We start from the raw sequence: 15,557 nt of genomic DNA, 5'->3' as shown, positions 1-15,557 counted from the left end.
AGCGAGCGACCTAGACAATTCTGACACCTGGAAGGTCTTTTAGATGGGGGCCAGCGCATCATTCAATAGTTAAGACTCGCTTGACATCCACAACACAAATCAAGTAGTGGAGCTCCGATGTTGAACCATATTTAGGATTCGAGCAATCACTACGATTATACGTGGACCTGTTCGCCTACTGGAGCATCTCAGTCCTGTCACCGAGCACATCCGGTTTCGAAATTCTCTTTGACGGTTTTCTTTTTCCATGTTCTGATCAGCTCCGAATTGTCGATATGGTTACACATAATGTAGGCAAAGCGCGGCTAAACGGTCTTGCCGGCATTTTTATTTTCGCATCATGCCTCTTGTCCTTCAGGGTCCTTGGTCTGATGGCTCCGACGTCAAGCTGGATCATTGCAATATTTCCTTTTGCCCTTTACGCCGTCTTTGCCTTGGTCAGATACTTCTACTTCCACGATGCGCCCCCACCGGGCCTCAAATTGATACCTGGCCCGACGAGCACAATCCCTTACATTGGCAGAGTCCACGATGTCGACCCGACTTGTCCGGAGATTTCCATGAGGAGATTTTGCGACCAGTATAATGGTATCTTCAGGCTTACGATATGTGGTGAGATGCACATATGGATTGGCGACCAGGACATTGCATTCGAACTGCTATGCCGGAGGGCAAAGAAATACTCTTCACGGCCCATGGTACCGGCAATACCAGGGAGTGACTCACAAGGACTATATCTTCCTCTTTTGGCTGCTGATGGTGCGTATCAACAACAGTTGCCCGAGGGAGTCTCCTAACGAAGAAGACTAGATCACTGGCGAAGGCAACGTCATTTCGCGAACACATCACTTATGGCCAGTCTGCAACAGCAGTATCAAGGCTATATCGACTTAGAAATCAGGCTATTCCTCCGACGGCTATTGACGAGTCCCAAGGATCATTTCACGCATTTGCACGACTTCTGTGGCCGTATCAGTGCTAGACTTGGCTACGGCAGACCCGAGCCGTCTGCTGCGCTCAGTGAGAATGCCATCACATTCATTGGGCAGATCTCCCCTTCTGGTCCGATCACGAATCTGCTTCCATTTCTCGGTCACCTTCCCGAATGGCTTAATCCGTCCATCAGGCGGGTGAGAGAGCGCAGGGAGAAAGAAGCAGAACTCTTCAAACATCTCATGGCCCAAGCCCGTTCCGATATGTCGAATGGGACGTTACCAATGAGTTATGCTCGCAACTACATTGAGCAGAAAGGAGCATCAAATGCCCATCCCTTCGACTTCGAAGACGAAGAAGAGGCCATATATGCCGTCGGCATGCTCGTCACAGTCGCCATCTTCACCATCGGAGGCCCACTATACTGCTTCTTCCTAGCCATGGTCCTCCACCCCGAATGGCAAACAAGAGTACGCGAGGAATACGACGCCGTAATCGGCGACCGCCCAGTAGCCATGAAAGACTCACCCAACCTTCCTGTCCTGCGCGCAGCCATCAAGGAGTGTTTCCGCTGGCGGCCCCCAGTCGCACTAGGCGTCCCTCGCCTCGTCGAGGAAGACGACGAGTGGAACGGGTATTACATTCCCAAAGGCGCCGTCGTCCACGCAGTCGACCTGGCCATGGCGCGCGACGCAAACATCTATCCTGACCCCGACTCATACCGTCCCGAGCGCTGGCTGCAGAGCGATTTCCCGACGTATCGAGAGCCGCTCACCGAGTATCCGCGGTTCAAGGGCTATCATGGTTTCGGTAAGTGCTTCAAAACTTAGTGATATACTTCTCTTTTGCAGTAGAACTAATTTGTCAAAGGCATGGGCCGTCGCGTCTGTATGGGCATCGAGCTCACCGAAGCGGAGTTACTCGTCGCGTGTGGCTCGATTGTCGGCTCTTTCGAGCTGAAGCCGACAACGAATGCCAAAGGCGAGCCACAGTGGCCTCACGACTACAAGTTCACGCCTAATCTGATTGGCGGACCGCTTCCTTTCGAGCTTGACATCGAGGTTCGTAGTCCCGAGCGGGCGAAGCTAATTGAGGCTTGGTACCAGGAGAGCAGGTAACGATTTATGTATGTAGACGAGCATTTACGAAAGAAACCTAAAAAAAAAAAACTTTTGATACGTGGCATACTTGAGCATCATTCCTCGTTCTTGTTTTGTATTCGACGTCGCACAATTCGACAGAAAAAAAAAAGGTCCATCCCGGCCAGACTTCCTCATGAGATGAAAAATACAAAACATTCAGCAGTGGGGATTCGCTAGTGGTCACCCACCTAACTACTAATCCACCCCTAACCAGCTTAAATATGCGGGAGCGAACGGGACCGCTTGCTTTCTGGTTGGTATGGCCGAATGTGCTTGATGGTGGCAGAATTTTGAATATATTTGGCTACTAAGGCTGGGTTGAACAGGATTGGGAGGTCACGGCCGAGGGTTAGTGCTGATACATAATTTACAACTGCTATCAAGCAGACGAGAGTAGGTAGACCTTAAAAGATTTCTATGGTTATCTAGACACCTGCATGTTCTTTGGATATGAAGCCTGGAAGGATGAGTAAGAAGTGTTGTATCACTCCCGGGGTTAGTGGGGCCTCGGATATATGTATTCTCATATACTTCGCGCCGGAACGGCACTCGGGCAGACTCCAAATCTGTGCACACACACACTACCTTACGAATCCGTACCTGCATTGCTTTATGCTCATGCCCATCGAAGTCTCGTAAATTGGCCCACTCAATATAACTCATCTAAAGCTGCACAGTGTGTCGCGGGGAAATCTTGAGCCATATATTGCTCCACACCATAACACCCCCCATATTCCGAAACTCCGGCGGGCCATGAGACCTGATCTTCTCAACGTCAAACATCCGGAAGAACTAGGACACCATTAGTATCCACACATGACAGCAACACACCCGCTCTGCCACCCGACTGACGTACCTGCAAAAGCCCCTTATACAGCTCCATCAGCGCGATATCCTTGCCCAGACAACTCCTGGTATTGTACCCAAACGTCTGCAGATACCTCTCGTACACCCGCGTCTTCTCCTCCCCCTCCAGCCACCGCTCCGGCTTATACGTATCTGCGTCCGCGCCGTACACCTCCGGGTCCCGGTTCGAGATCCATGCTTGGCAACTCACTTCCGTGCCCGCGGGGATATGTATGTCGCCGACCATGAGCCCGCCCTCGCGTGTGACGCGCGGGAAGATCGATGGCGCCGAGGGCCGCAGCCGCAGACTCTCCTTCACGCAGGCGACGAAATAGGGGCATTTGGTGGTGACTTCGTCGAAGGAGGGGACTTCAGCTGCGAAGCCGGCGTGGAGCTGCTCCGCCTGTGCGATTTCGGCGACGAGTTTGGCGTAGATGGCGGGGGAGGAGGTGAGGAAGTCGAGGATGGAGCAGATTGCTGTGCCGGTGGTGTCGGCGCCGGCGAGGAGGATGAGCAGGAGGTCTGCCTTGATTTGCTCCTCGGCGAGCGGGTTGCCGGCGTCGTCGCGGGCGTCGAGGAAGATTTGGAGGAGGTCGGTTTGGGCGCGGGGTTTGGAGGCTGCCATGTCGCGTCTGCGGGCGGCGATGAGCTGGTCGCGGAAGTGCATCACTCTGCCCCAGCCGCCGCTGTCGTTTGGGGAGGCGATTAGGAAGCGTTCGCCGATCCGGGTGCTGCGGAGCCAGTTGGTTAGCGGGTAGAGGCTGGACATGATTCCGAAGGGGGTGAGGCCGGCGCGGAAGTCGGTGATCAGGTTCTCGATGTCTTTGCCCTGGGACACGAAGCCGAAGGAGCCGCCGAAGCCGACGTCGGAGAGGACATCGTTGGTCATGTATGCTGCCCAGGGGGCGAAGTCAAATTCGCGCCCGGTGACGGCAAAGTCAGTGTGCATTTTCTTCGTCCAGCGTGAGATGTTGGCGTCGAAGATGGGCTCCATCTTTTTGATGTTTGAGAAGGCATAGGCCCCGCCAGCGACTCTGCGTAGTTGAGCGTGTTGGCGCCAATCGCGCGTCGTCAGGATCGACTCCCCCTTTCCAAGCATGTTCTTCAGGTAAAATGGCGATCTGTTTGCGTATCGGTGGTACACCTCGGGGAGCATAGTAGCGTCACGGATGAGCAGGAGTGATGGCGACATGCGGACCACCGGACCTATGACTGTCAACGTTTATTTTACTTTCGCTATGGATGGCGAGTCTATACCATATTTCTTGACCGCTTCATACTCGTTCAGGTGGGCATCACCGACGATACTATGATAGACAGTATAGAGTCTTGTCACACTGGCCCAGTACGGCCCGGGGAACTTGGAAAGGGGGTGGAAGAAGCGATTGTATACGACCTGATAGGCGACTGAAAGGAGTAACAGCAGGAACAACACAAGGAGCACATTTTGGAGTGTTAGGACTTGCCACGCATTGCTTGCGGAAAGCTGCTGAATGAGAGCCATGTTGTATCTGAACAGAAATTACTCCTAGGTGCGCAGCACGCCCTTGATATAGGTATATATAAGCACATCCATCCCTCTCGTATACATGTAAGAACGCTAGGCGGCAAACGCGTTGACGAACTGGCATGTTTGCTGCAAAATGTAGTCCTCAACAGCAAGGCCATGATTGGGTCCAGCATCCAGTGATGGTGTGTTAGAAGACAATTTGGTGGACTCCAGCTATCCTTACCTGCCCGGACCGAATTCATAAGCATGTTTACTGCGCCGGCGGAGACACTTGTTGTGGCGTAGATTGCCAGGGCCCTTGTTACCGTATCACTTGAGCAGCGCCTTTCCAAGCACTGGGGGGTGTGATATATGTCACTCCCTCTGGCCAATACTTGTTTGATAGAGTGCATTTTCCAATTCCTGGAACGAGCAACGGGTTCCACGATGCATCGTATGCTTTTGAGCCTCATGGATTGTTGCATGGTGACGGCCTACAGTACTGTGATGGTTTCACCCACTCTTTTGCCGATTATTCGCTCGACTGCTAGATGCAATGTATTGAGACATATTGGCGACCTCGAAGGGCTCCCAGAGATGCCAAGCTCTACCCCGCCGCTATAATCCTGGTTAGTAAGCGCATTGCAGACAGTATGACAGGTCGTGGAGGGTGGGGGTTTCAAGAGAAGAGCCATGCCTTCAGTTATATGCTTCAAAAATTGAGATGGGCTGGCGAAACGTTGAGATTGATTGTGGTCTACGTCTATGTGAAAGAGCATCTATTGTTATGGTCAGCCTAGTTATGCCATAACAAGTTAGATTGAGGATCGGGGCCGAGAATCTTATCAGATCCGAGTTTAGCCCAGTAACCAAAATCCGATCAACCCCTCTGCCTAGTATTAACGCGCCGCCACTACCACATCCTCCATCGATCTCTACTTCGACATCCATTTCGATGAGACGTTGTCCTCTTTCTCTGCTCCGGCACCATGGTGGTGTTAGTTGACCTCGACGAGGCTCCCTCTACCCCCTCCCTCCTCGAGCCTCCTCCTCACCCCGGGGAACACCGGCGTGGCGGCACGCTTCAGGAGATCAACCTTGAAAAAGAAGAAGAAGACGATGCGCGACCGAACCCAAACATAAATGGCTTCTCAGCCGCGCTGAGCTGCTATCCGTGAGCCTTACGACTTTGCCTTCGCCTCGCGCGTCGTATTTCAGAAACTGACAATAGCATATATCCAAAAGAATTGTCTCGCAGCTCGCAAGTCAGATCGACCTGAACACCCTCCACGATCTCTCCCGTACCTGTCGCCAGTTCAGGGCCAATCTGCTGCAGTACCGACGGCAGTTGGTCACGCAGACGCTTCGCTGCGCGAATGAAGACCAGCCCGTCAATGCGTCTCTCGCCGATCGCTTTCGCGAATCGCATAGTGCCTGGGTAGGCCAGAGTCTGGGGTCGTACAGCCACCGTATCACGAGCGGGAAGATCGGACAATGTGCGCGAGACATGGTCGGAGACTGTCGACGCTGCGGCAAGATCGTCTGCAGGGTACGTACGCCCACGATCATGCTGATGGGGACAGTTCAATCTGGGCAGGGGAACAACAAGCTGACGATGATACTACCCTACAGAACTGCACCATCAAGCCTCCTCCCACAAACGCCATGCACGGTCGTCACCGCCGCCTCTGTACACCATGCACCAAAGCCCCTCTCGCCCTACACTTCCAGAACAGACTACCAGCCCTTCCCAGCCCGCACGGCACGCCCTCGCAACGCAGCACTCCGTCCCCCGAGCCCCTCCCGGCCCTCACACCGGTGTCCTCAAACGTCGAAACACCACCAGCCTTCACGGTAGAAGCATTCGCGCGCACGCCATGCTCCTGCGCCGACGCCCTCTGGCTCTGTCAGCCCTGTGGTCTCAGCCTGCGCTCAGACGACACGACATACTATCGCGGCTGGACCTGGCGCACGCGCTACAGCGAGTATCTCGGGGGACTCGGCACGGGCGTTGGCGAAGGCGACCAGGGCGTCGCATGTGGGCGCGAGTCAACATGCCTCGCCGCGCGAACGCTGGAAAAGGAGCGCGACGCGTCCGACGCCGAGCTGGCCGCGCAACTCGCACAAAACGTTCAGGTTGAGCGAGACGGAACAGGCCGTTCGTGGCGAGGCGGCAGCTGGACTGTGCAGGAGATTGAGAATGTCGGAGGCGGGATGCGGATGAAGACGAAGACTATGGAGCGAATTGGGGCGGTGGTCAAGGAATTTGAGGATGAGCGGGATGGGCAGAGAGCCCCGCTTGCGAGAGAGAAGGCTGGCGAGCGGAGGAGTTGGTGCTCGTGGTGTAGGCGGGTGATTCCGGGACAGAAAGATCTGTAGTTTTTAGCGATGCATTGGAGAGGTAGGTCTGTTTGCAATGCTGTATCAGGCGGAGGTGTTCAGAAGATAGGATAATGCAGTGCGCCGGGCAAGTTTCTGCTCAAAATAATCGCGTATCGTGTAAGCTGCATTTCCGATCCAGACAGTAATGTCTCTCGTAGGACGGAGCAGAATACACAGTTCAAACCATTTCGAGGCGCCGAATAGTCGGTGTTGGAAAGGGAGACACTTGTGGTGTTCTTTGGTCGGGTTCGACGAGACCTCCACGACTCAAGTCCAGCTCTCAACACCACACAACAAGTCAAAAACAGAACGACCACAAGCGCAAACCCACCATTACTTCCCTCATCATCCCATCCAATCCAGACCTCCACCAAAAATCCTGATTTTTCGCCAATTGTTGACACATCGTCCAACCCTTATTCGCTTCCACGAGCCCTGCCTGCTAGACAACCAATTGCCCTAACAAAGGCAACCATAAATGAACAACCCATCTCAGCCCCTCATCCATTAGAAACCACCTACCTCGTGACGCTCCTCCATCGCCCGCCGAGAGAAAATGATCATCCGAAACCCATCCCACAAAGACCGCCGATCTCTACAAGTGAGGCGTGGCTAGCCGGCAACCAGGACGAACCGAGCCATGACAGCTACATTTAAAGGGAGCGATAACGACGGATCTGCAGATCGGCAAGTCAAGACCCTTATTTTATTTATTGTCAAGTTACGGGTTCTTCTTCGCAGGTCTAGAATGCTGTTTATGAGGTGCTATATCTGCTGCTGGTATGGCGATCGGCGGGGTGTCAAGAAGGCTATGCAGGGCGACTTTGGAGTGGGGTGTCATATGTATGATATGTGGAGTTTGGAATGGAGATCAAGGAAGAGTGGGATTTGTGTCTTGGTGGTTTGTATGAGTGTATTTGGTAGATGATGGAGTGGATTATTTGCAGGGCGGCCAATGATTGTGGGAGGTAGGAATGGTTGATAGAGTGTCGCCGCGATTGTGGATGAGGCACCGTGCTCATTGTGTACAGGGCCTTTGATCCTACCTGACTTCAGTATATCGATGCTGTAGCATCGGGTGGGTCATTGCTACATGCTTGTCAGGCAGATGTCTTGCTGCCACAATATCGGTGAGCGGCTTTTGCACTTTCCGTAAGCAGTCTCGTCTTCGATCGAAAGAGGATGTGCTGTGATAGACGAAAACTCCTTTAACGCAGCTCATGATGGGCATAATTCTCGGCGTATGATATAACTGGAGTATTGCTGCTACACAGCTTCCATGTCTGTTGAAGTGAGGCTCGATGCAAGGGTGGCACGTCCGGTTCTTATGGCTTTGTTTATGTCGTTCGATGAGCATCGTATGTCGGCATGTACCTAATTCAGTACTTGTAAACCCCGAAATGCGATAATCGTGTAGGTAGGATGCCGATAAGATGGATGCCTTCAGGCGGTCAGATCAAGGCCAGGTTCTGCATTCCTGTTGGATGGCTTGGTCAATTAGGCATGAATCACCCAACGATCCTTCGCATGTCATCATAGGAGATATTCGTGTCAAGAAGAATCCGCGTACTCTTGCGCCACTTTCGGAAAGCCCGAACATTATCGAGTGTCTGTGATCGACTGGGACAGACCCTGAAGGGATTTCATATTGACCCATAAGAGTATCTGTAGCTGATGAAGCCTGATGTTGGACGCACCTGGACGCTTATGAATTCAAAGTTGAGACTATTTTTCTCAATCCGGAAAGTTGCTACCCAAGTGTTACGGGTAAGACAAGGAAGCCCAGATCAAAGGGGTCGAAATTCTCCGCCATAGTGGATGTGGGTACGTATTGTTATGCGGTCGTAGTCCCTAATGAACTGTGTCGCTATCGTCTACGTTCATCAATATCACGATAGTCGAGATTCGGGTTCTAAGTAGATTGATTAAACCTTTCACACGACGATAGCATATCTTGGGACTGGAGCTGGGTTTGTGACCCAACACCCGATGCATGACGACGTTCGATGATCAAGTATTCGGGTCCATGGTACTCACACTTGGCTTCTGCATCTCCTGAGAGGGATACGTGGGAAGAGTTGCCCCCGTAGATGTCGTTTGTTAGAGATGCCAACACACACAGCTTACCGTTCGAGATTTGCAGAGATCAACAACAATTCTCAGATGTAGATCGGGTACGTGCTTGTTCTGCTGGCAACCTGGATATGACAATCATCAAAACGAAATAAGGCAAGTCACTGAGTGATTTGGAAGGGAGCAGTCGCATATTGCCGTCATCCCACGTTAGAACAGGAAGGCTGCCTTGTAAGGCCAAGCCCAACAATGAAGCTCAGGGATGTATCATGTTTGTTGTCCCTGTCCGGTAGCGATCGCTTGCATGAGATCTGGAGCAGCATCTTCAGGGTGGAGCTCGGCATTATTCCATTGACAAGGGTTTCCTGAGAGGGATGTTGCGTCAAATCGTCGGTGAGACTGGGTGGTCGCATCAGATCTATGGAATTAGAGAGAAGTAGGCGTTCGATGTAAGTCTTATGGCCTTTAGGATCACGGTGCTTACACGACAAGGCCATAGTATCTCAAGGTTAGACATTCCGTTACGCGCGTGGCCCTTGCCCCAGGCTTGGGCAGCGGTCAGTGGGCAAGGTCCGCGCTTTGGGCAGAGCTGAGAGCACGAGTCGAGTTACCCAGGGATATGCTGTCTTTGAACCCATGTTCAAACCCCCCGACACCGTGGCACGTACTTGCCGCAATTAACAACGCACATCTCAATCAGCTTGACCGCTAGAATAGAGCCATGATACTCCTCAATTGCACCAAAAGGAACGAAGCAAGTATCACTACACTACCTCGGAAGGCAATGAGATCTTCGTGAGATTGTGCTAGTCTTCGAGATCGTGAGATGGTCGAAGGTCGTCACCTCTCGGGCTAGTCTGCCACGTCTGAGACAATCACACAACAGCAACGAGTCGTTCATATACGGAACATAGGATCGGCTGACCCCAGGCTAGAATTTGCGAGTCCGCTCGAAGCCCAGACGCCACATGGTCAAAGACAGGCGAGTGTTCCGGTCCGCTCACTAGATGAAATTCCCACCTGTGATCTGAGTGATGTTTTGAGCGATCAACATACTTTGCGGAGACAGTTTGTTGTGTCGCAAAGATGACTGGGAAGGCTCGTAGATGTGCATTGCTTCAGCGGACCTCATGGCCGATATGAGGAAGTGTGATTGGTAACATGCCTGACAAGCGAGTGTTGATCCCTCATACGTGGTGAGAGGGACGTGTGGCTAAAGACATTTCAACAACCTGGTTCCCGGGCAAAGCCAGAGTTTATATACGGAGTCTGGAAGTCCTATGAAGGAGTAAAGTTTGGGATGGCATGACGTAGCCGAGAATCTAAGGTCCGTGTTGCCATCTCTGAGCAGTACTCGGCCAATAGCGTTTCGTGGTCAGCGTTAAAATAAGGACCGAGAGGCCTTAGCTCGCGGCATAGGACTGTGATTGTGGTACAAGTACAGCGCCTGCACTGATGCCCTATGCTCCTCGAATTGGCCAAGTTATCGTGGACGACCTTGTCAGGCAGGTAGTGGAAAGGTACATGCTTGAGCCAAGAAAACTCAAGAAGTTTCGAGCGTGAGGACCGATTCGAGTGCTGAGCTGGGCCATGATGTTAGAGCAGTCGCAGTCGCGGGCGCGATGTTGTGAGTAGTGAGGCATTCCTTGTTGATGATGCGCGGTGATGTAGTGTAGTGTGTAGTGGTGTCGCGTAGTCAGAGCAATGATCGCCCAACGCTCCCTCGGCTGCTCCGAGACGACAATGATCGGCGACGAGAGCGCCCCTTCTGTCTTGACAGGTAGCGCGCGCACCTCTTTTTCGAGCGAGATGGGCCAGGACGCAAAGATGCAGCCATAGCAGTGTCGCGGAGACAAAGCGTGAGAGCGATGGACGGAAGCAGTGATCTCATGATAGCAAGATGAGATATGGTGGCGAAATATAGTGTCGACCGGCCTCTTTGTGAATGCTGCAGGAGTGAGTTGGCAACGGGAGAGGACCAGGAAGGTTCCGAATGTCACGCAGGCCGACCATGCCAAACATGACGAACACGAGAGACGAGGAGGGAGTAGCAGAGACATCATGCTCGAATCAGGTGGCGTCCGGACTACTGAGACTTGTTTCCGACTGGTGTTTTGCAAATGGCAGGGCGCGAGGTACTACTACTACTCCGACTACTCCTCCTCCTACTACTACACACTGCTAGGCTGGAGGCTGGACACTACACTGGAGACTGGATGCTGCAGGCTGGGCCTTTAGGGGTTTGTTGTGGTGCAGTGGGGAGTGAGTGTGCACTGTAGCCCAATCGCCGCCCAATGCGCTCAGGCCCATCGCCTAATGACCTGCAGCAGCCCGACGTGCGCCTCATTTCGTCGCCCTGCTGGGTTGGCAGTGGACCCATCCTTCGGCATTGATACCTGAGCGTGGAGCGGTTTGGATGAAGGGATGAACCTCGTTGGTCCATTGCAGCACTTCCAGTGCTGCTGTATAAGACTGATTCCGAAGCCTGGCTCTTCACTCCCTTCAGATCGATACCGATTGCGATATTGAAGCGGCTCGCTCCCTACCACATCTTCCTCAAGGATCGTCTCTTGAGGATCTCAAACTTTGATCCTGTGTCAGTACACGACCTGAATTTACGCAATTTCGTCTCTTAAATACCGCAATGGCCCAGCAGAGTTACTTCGTCCCCGGCTACGGCATCTCCAGGGCAGTCATCCAAGGCGAAATCCGGTACTACTGTGGTTCTGATGCCATCGTCCGTCCGTACCAATATCAGGTGAGTTGAGAGCATTGCCGGCGTCGGGCACTCCGACTGACTGTTCGGAAGGGGAGAGATGGCTTTCTCGTTTGCACTTCTGGACCTCCCTTGACACAGGTAAAGACCGTTTAGATCCTAGGCCTTACTCATGACGCTCATGATTCCACAGGCCCAGATTCAGGACATCAAGAATGCGTCTCGGGAATACGAAGAAAGATTAGCGAACCGAGCTGGTGCTGTTCCGACTGGCTACTTCGTCAATCAACCCGTTCCGGTGTCCCACAAGCTCCGAAGGACATCGTAGCCTCTTTGTTTCGCGATGTCGTAGCGACCTCGCTCTTTCTGCAGCGTTCAATAGCCCGGGCGTTTTCGGCGAGTCTTATACCAGATTGCATTTACTGGGGGTGACATACATATCGTCGCCCGTTTTCTAAGCCTGTCGTCACCTTCTTACGGTGGACCTGTCTTCGTCAGGTTGACAGCTCCTCACGCCATACGAATTTCCTACTGGAGTTTAGCGAACGGACATGTGGAAATGTGTTTCCAAATCATTATATTATACGTGGCTGACATGAACTTCGATAAGCCTGGTCAATTTGTCGATAGTCAATGTCCCGAAGCTTGAGTTTTGTTGGATGTGGGTGGTCATTGTCGTTGAAGAGGGCAAACGAAGCTGCCCTGCACGCACCTTCCGTGCCTGCGAAGCTGCTGCTGAACTTCGGAGAAATCCAATTCATCTCATGCTCCCGAGACATGACTAATGTTGCACAAGCGACAAAGCAAGCTGTTTGTACAGAACTATGTAAAATTCCAAGAATCCATCATTCGAACCAAAATCTCTGAAACGACTTGTCTTGTCTAATTGGTATCTTTTTTGCCCACGTTAAGTAGACTGCGCCCAAGTATGCTCTATGATAATGTCAAACAAGTAGTAAAGATACTCCTACATCGCCTGTTCCGAAAAATGCGCCGCAGTTGAATGCTTTGTCGATGTACAGTTATCTTTCAGCTTACAATCAGAGGATTTAGAACATCCCATCAATCTCTCCGGTTTCGGTATCGACATCAATGTTGAGATATCCTGGTGCTGTCGGAAGACCTGGAATGGTCTGAATATCAGCGGCTAGAGCAAATCTATTCATCTATTAGTACCACATCTAACACTTCGTAGGTAAGAACTCACAGATAGCCTGCACCAGCCGCCATCTTCACATCCCGAATAGGGATCGTGAACCCTTCTGGGGCGCCTTTCAGGTCAGGATCGTGCGACAATGAGTATTGTGTCTTCGCAATGCAGATTGGGAGGTTTCCTAGGCCTTGCTTCACGTACGTATCCACCTTCTTCTGGGCCAATTCGCTGAATTCTACCGCTGCCGCTCCGTACATGACCTTGCCGATTTTCTCGATACGCTCCTGCACGGTGCCGTCCAGGTCGTAGAGGAGCTTGAAATCGGGCTTGGGCAGTTCACTGGATTTGATCACAGCCTTGGCGAGATCGACTGCACCAGCGCCACCCTCAGCCCAGTGGTTTGCTGGAACAGCATCTACGGCGCCGGCAGCTATAGATTCCTCCTTAATGACGGCTAATTCGGCATCCGTATCAGTCTCGAACCGATTGATAGCAACGACGACTGGAACCCCAAATTGACGAGCGTTGGAGATATGTTTCTTCAGATTGATACATCCGGCTCTTAAGGTCTCGATATTTTCAGTGCGGTAGACCTCAGCCAGTTGGGCGCCTGGTTTGATTGGTGGGCCGCCTCCATGTACCTTGAGCGCGCGGACTGTTGCGACAATAACAACAGTGTCTGGGACCAGACCGGAAGAGCGGCACTTGATGTTGAAGAACCGTTCACCACCCATGGTAAAATCAAAGCCTGCTTCTGTCACGACGAATCCAGTACGAGCATTATGATCCTCGTCTTGCTCAGTTCCAGCAAGTTTCAGAGCCATTTTATCAGCAATCGACGATGATGCTCCGATACTGATGTTCGCGAAAGGCCCAGCGTGAACAAATACTGGGGTGCCTTCAAGCGTCTGCATGAGGTTGGGCTTGATAGCATCCTTCATCAATGCGGTCAACGCTCCGCCAGCGCCAATATCGTCACAGGTAACTGGGTCACCTCTCTTTGAGCTAGCAACTACCATGCGGCCTAATCGCTCGCGCATGTCCTTTAGATCATTGCTAAGAGCGAGAATGGCCATGCATTCACTCGCAACTGATATGTCGAAGCTTGTCTGTCTGGTGTTGCCTTTCTCCGTAGGTGCCTGGCCAATGGTGATTGAGCGCAGGTGCCTATCATTAACGTCAAGAACGCGCTTCCAGGTAATGGTTTCCGGGTCAATATCTAGTCTTGCGAATTTGTTGACCTCTTCTTCTGTGAGTTCGTTCGGATCGGTCTTCTCGATGCCAAGTTTCTTCAGTCTGCGAAACATGACTGGGACGAACTCTCTCTTTCCCTTCTTTGTTGGGACTAGACGGCTGTACAGAGCTTTGTCGCTTTGAGTGTTCTCATGGAACATTCTAGTCTCAATCGCCGCCGCTAGCAAATTGTTGGCTGCAGTGATGGCATGTATGTCGCCAGTCAAATGAAGATTGAACTCATCCATTGGAATGACCTGACTGAAGCCACCTCCGGCAGCACCACCCTTGATGCCAAACGTCGGCCCTTGACTGGGCTGTCTCACGTTCGCGAACGAAATTCTGTTCAAGTGGGCTGACAGCGCTTGAGTGAGACCAATGGTTGTTGTCGACTTGCCCTCTCCAAGTGGTGTGGGAGTAATTCCGGCTACGAGAATATAACGGCCATTGCGGCGATGTTCCAGCCGTTTCAACACACTGAGATCGACTTTGGCCTTGTACGCGCCGTATGCTTCCAGCTCGTGGTTCAGAATTCCGAGATCCTTAGCGATATGAGACACCAAGTTGGGTCGTTGTGCTCGAGAGACAGCGATGTCAGATGGTACCGGGGTTTGCAGTTTTAACGGGATTGGGTTGATATGGCGGGCTTTCTCACGATCGAAAGTAGCAGTGGCTGAGTCCACAACATTTTGGAGAAGCATTGCAACCGTCATGGGACCAACACCACCAGGAACTGGGGTGATCTGCGAGGCCACATCGACTGCAGAATCGAAATCTACATCTCCAACAAGTCGCTGTCCTGACTTCTTGGTCTCGTCAGGTATGTAGTTCGTACCGACATCAATGACTACGGCACCAGGCTTCAACCACGAGCCCTTTACGAATTGTGGTTTCCCAATAGCAGCCACAAGAATGTCAGCCTGCTCAATTACTGCTTCCAGGTCTTTTGTCTTCGAGTGGCATACGGTGACCGTAGCATCGGCATTCCTCAAAAGGAAACTGACAGGACTTCCGACGATGTCGCTGCGTCCAAGTACGACAGCATTCTTTCCAGCAACGTCCACGCCTGCCTCTTTTAGGAGAACCATCACTCCCTTGGGTGTGCAGGGTGTGAACAGCGGATGCCCGCCCTTCTTCGCAAGCTCGCCAATGTTTGTTACGCCGAAACCATCTACATCTTTCTCATCCAGTACTGAGGAAGTGACGGCATGTTCGTTGATGTGGTCCGGCAATGGCAACTGCACGAGGATGCCGTGAACATTAGGATCGTTGTTGAGGCTTTCGATTTCCTGAAGAAGCTCTGCCTCGGAGATTGTGATGTCGTACTTGTCAAGCTTGCATTTAATGTTTGCCTCCTCAGCAGCCTTCAATTTCATGCGCACATAGGTGCTTGAGTCAGAGCGATCGCCCACTGGAATCAATATTAGTCATTGATACGAGTTGGCCGGCGGACAGCATGCTTGTACCTTGTATAATTGTCAGGCCAGGCTTGAAGCGGGGGTTTTGGGATTGCTTTGTCTTGATATCTTCGCCGATGCGCTCTCTAATGCTCTTTGCTATGGCGGTGCCATCAATCTTGGTTGCAGCCAT

At 52.2% G+C, this 15,557-nt stretch overlaps 5 protein-coding genes across 5 annotated transcripts; 3 read left to right on the top strand and 2 right to left on the bottom strand.

The window, feature by feature from the left end:
- Window positions 1-371: 371 nt before the first annotated feature.
- On the top strand, window positions 372-2,051 carry EJ05DRAFT_444880 (cytochrome P450 oxidoreductase; the record flags this gene model as incomplete). Its single annotated transcript, XM_033742145.1, has 3 exons — window positions 372-759; window positions 811-1,743; window positions 1,804-2,051. 3 exons carry the CDS (start codon window positions 372-374, stop codon window positions 2,049-2,051), a joined length of 1,569 nt encoding a protein of 522 aa, XP_033595892.1.
- Window positions 2,052-2,738: 687 nt separating this feature from the next.
- On the bottom strand, window positions 2,739-4,425 carry EJ05DRAFT_490137 (flavonoid 3',5'-hydroxylase; the record flags this gene model as incomplete). The annotated part of the gene is made up of 3 exons (XM_033745851.1): window positions 2,739-2,867; window positions 2,932-4,127; window positions 4,179-4,425. The coding sequence occupies 3 exons, from the start codon at window positions 4,423-4,425 to the stop codon at window positions 2,739-2,741; spliced, it is 1,572 nt and encodes a 523-aa protein (XP_033595891.1).
- A 974-nt stretch (window positions 4,426-5,399) lies between these two features.
- On the top strand, window positions 5,400-6,789 carry EJ05DRAFT_490136 (uncharacterized protein; the record flags this gene model as incomplete). Its single annotated transcript, XM_033745850.1, has 3 exons — window positions 5,400-5,584; window positions 5,656-5,959; window positions 6,043-6,789. 3 exons carry the CDS (start codon window positions 5,400-5,402, stop codon window positions 6,787-6,789), a joined length of 1,236 nt encoding a protein of 411 aa, XP_033595890.1.
- A 4,720-nt stretch (window positions 6,790-11,509) lies between these two features.
- EJ05DRAFT_505077 (uncharacterized protein) lies at window positions 11,510-11,909 on the top strand (the record flags this gene model as incomplete). The annotated part of the gene is made up of 3 exons (XM_033747661.1): window positions 11,510-11,623; window positions 11,675-11,722; window positions 11,775-11,909. 3 exons carry the CDS (start codon window positions 11,510-11,512, stop codon window positions 11,907-11,909), a joined length of 297 nt encoding a protein of 98 aa, XP_033595889.1.
- Window positions 11,910-12,630: 721 nt separating this feature from the next.
- Window positions 12,631-15,557, bottom strand: EJ05DRAFT_445122 (putative C-1-tetrahydrofolate synthase mitochondrial precursor; the record flags this gene model as incomplete). Its single annotated transcript, XM_033742162.1, has 3 exons — window positions 12,631-12,739; window positions 12,789-15,378; window positions 15,434-15,557. 3 exons carry the CDS (start codon window positions 15,555-15,557, stop codon window positions 12,631-12,633), a joined length of 2,823 nt encoding a protein of 940 aa, XP_033595888.1.

Source organism: Pseudovirgaria hyperparasitica, assembly GCF_010093815.1.
Source record: "Pseudovirgaria hyperparasitica strain CBS 121739 unplaced genomic scaffold EJ05scaffold_20, whole genome shotgun sequence".
Taxonomy (NCBI): Eukaryota; Fungi; Ascomycota; class Dothideomycetes; order Acrospermales; family Acrospermaceae; genus Pseudovirgaria; species Pseudovirgaria hyperparasitica.
This window is presented reverse-complemented; position numbering and strand designations above follow the sequence as displayed.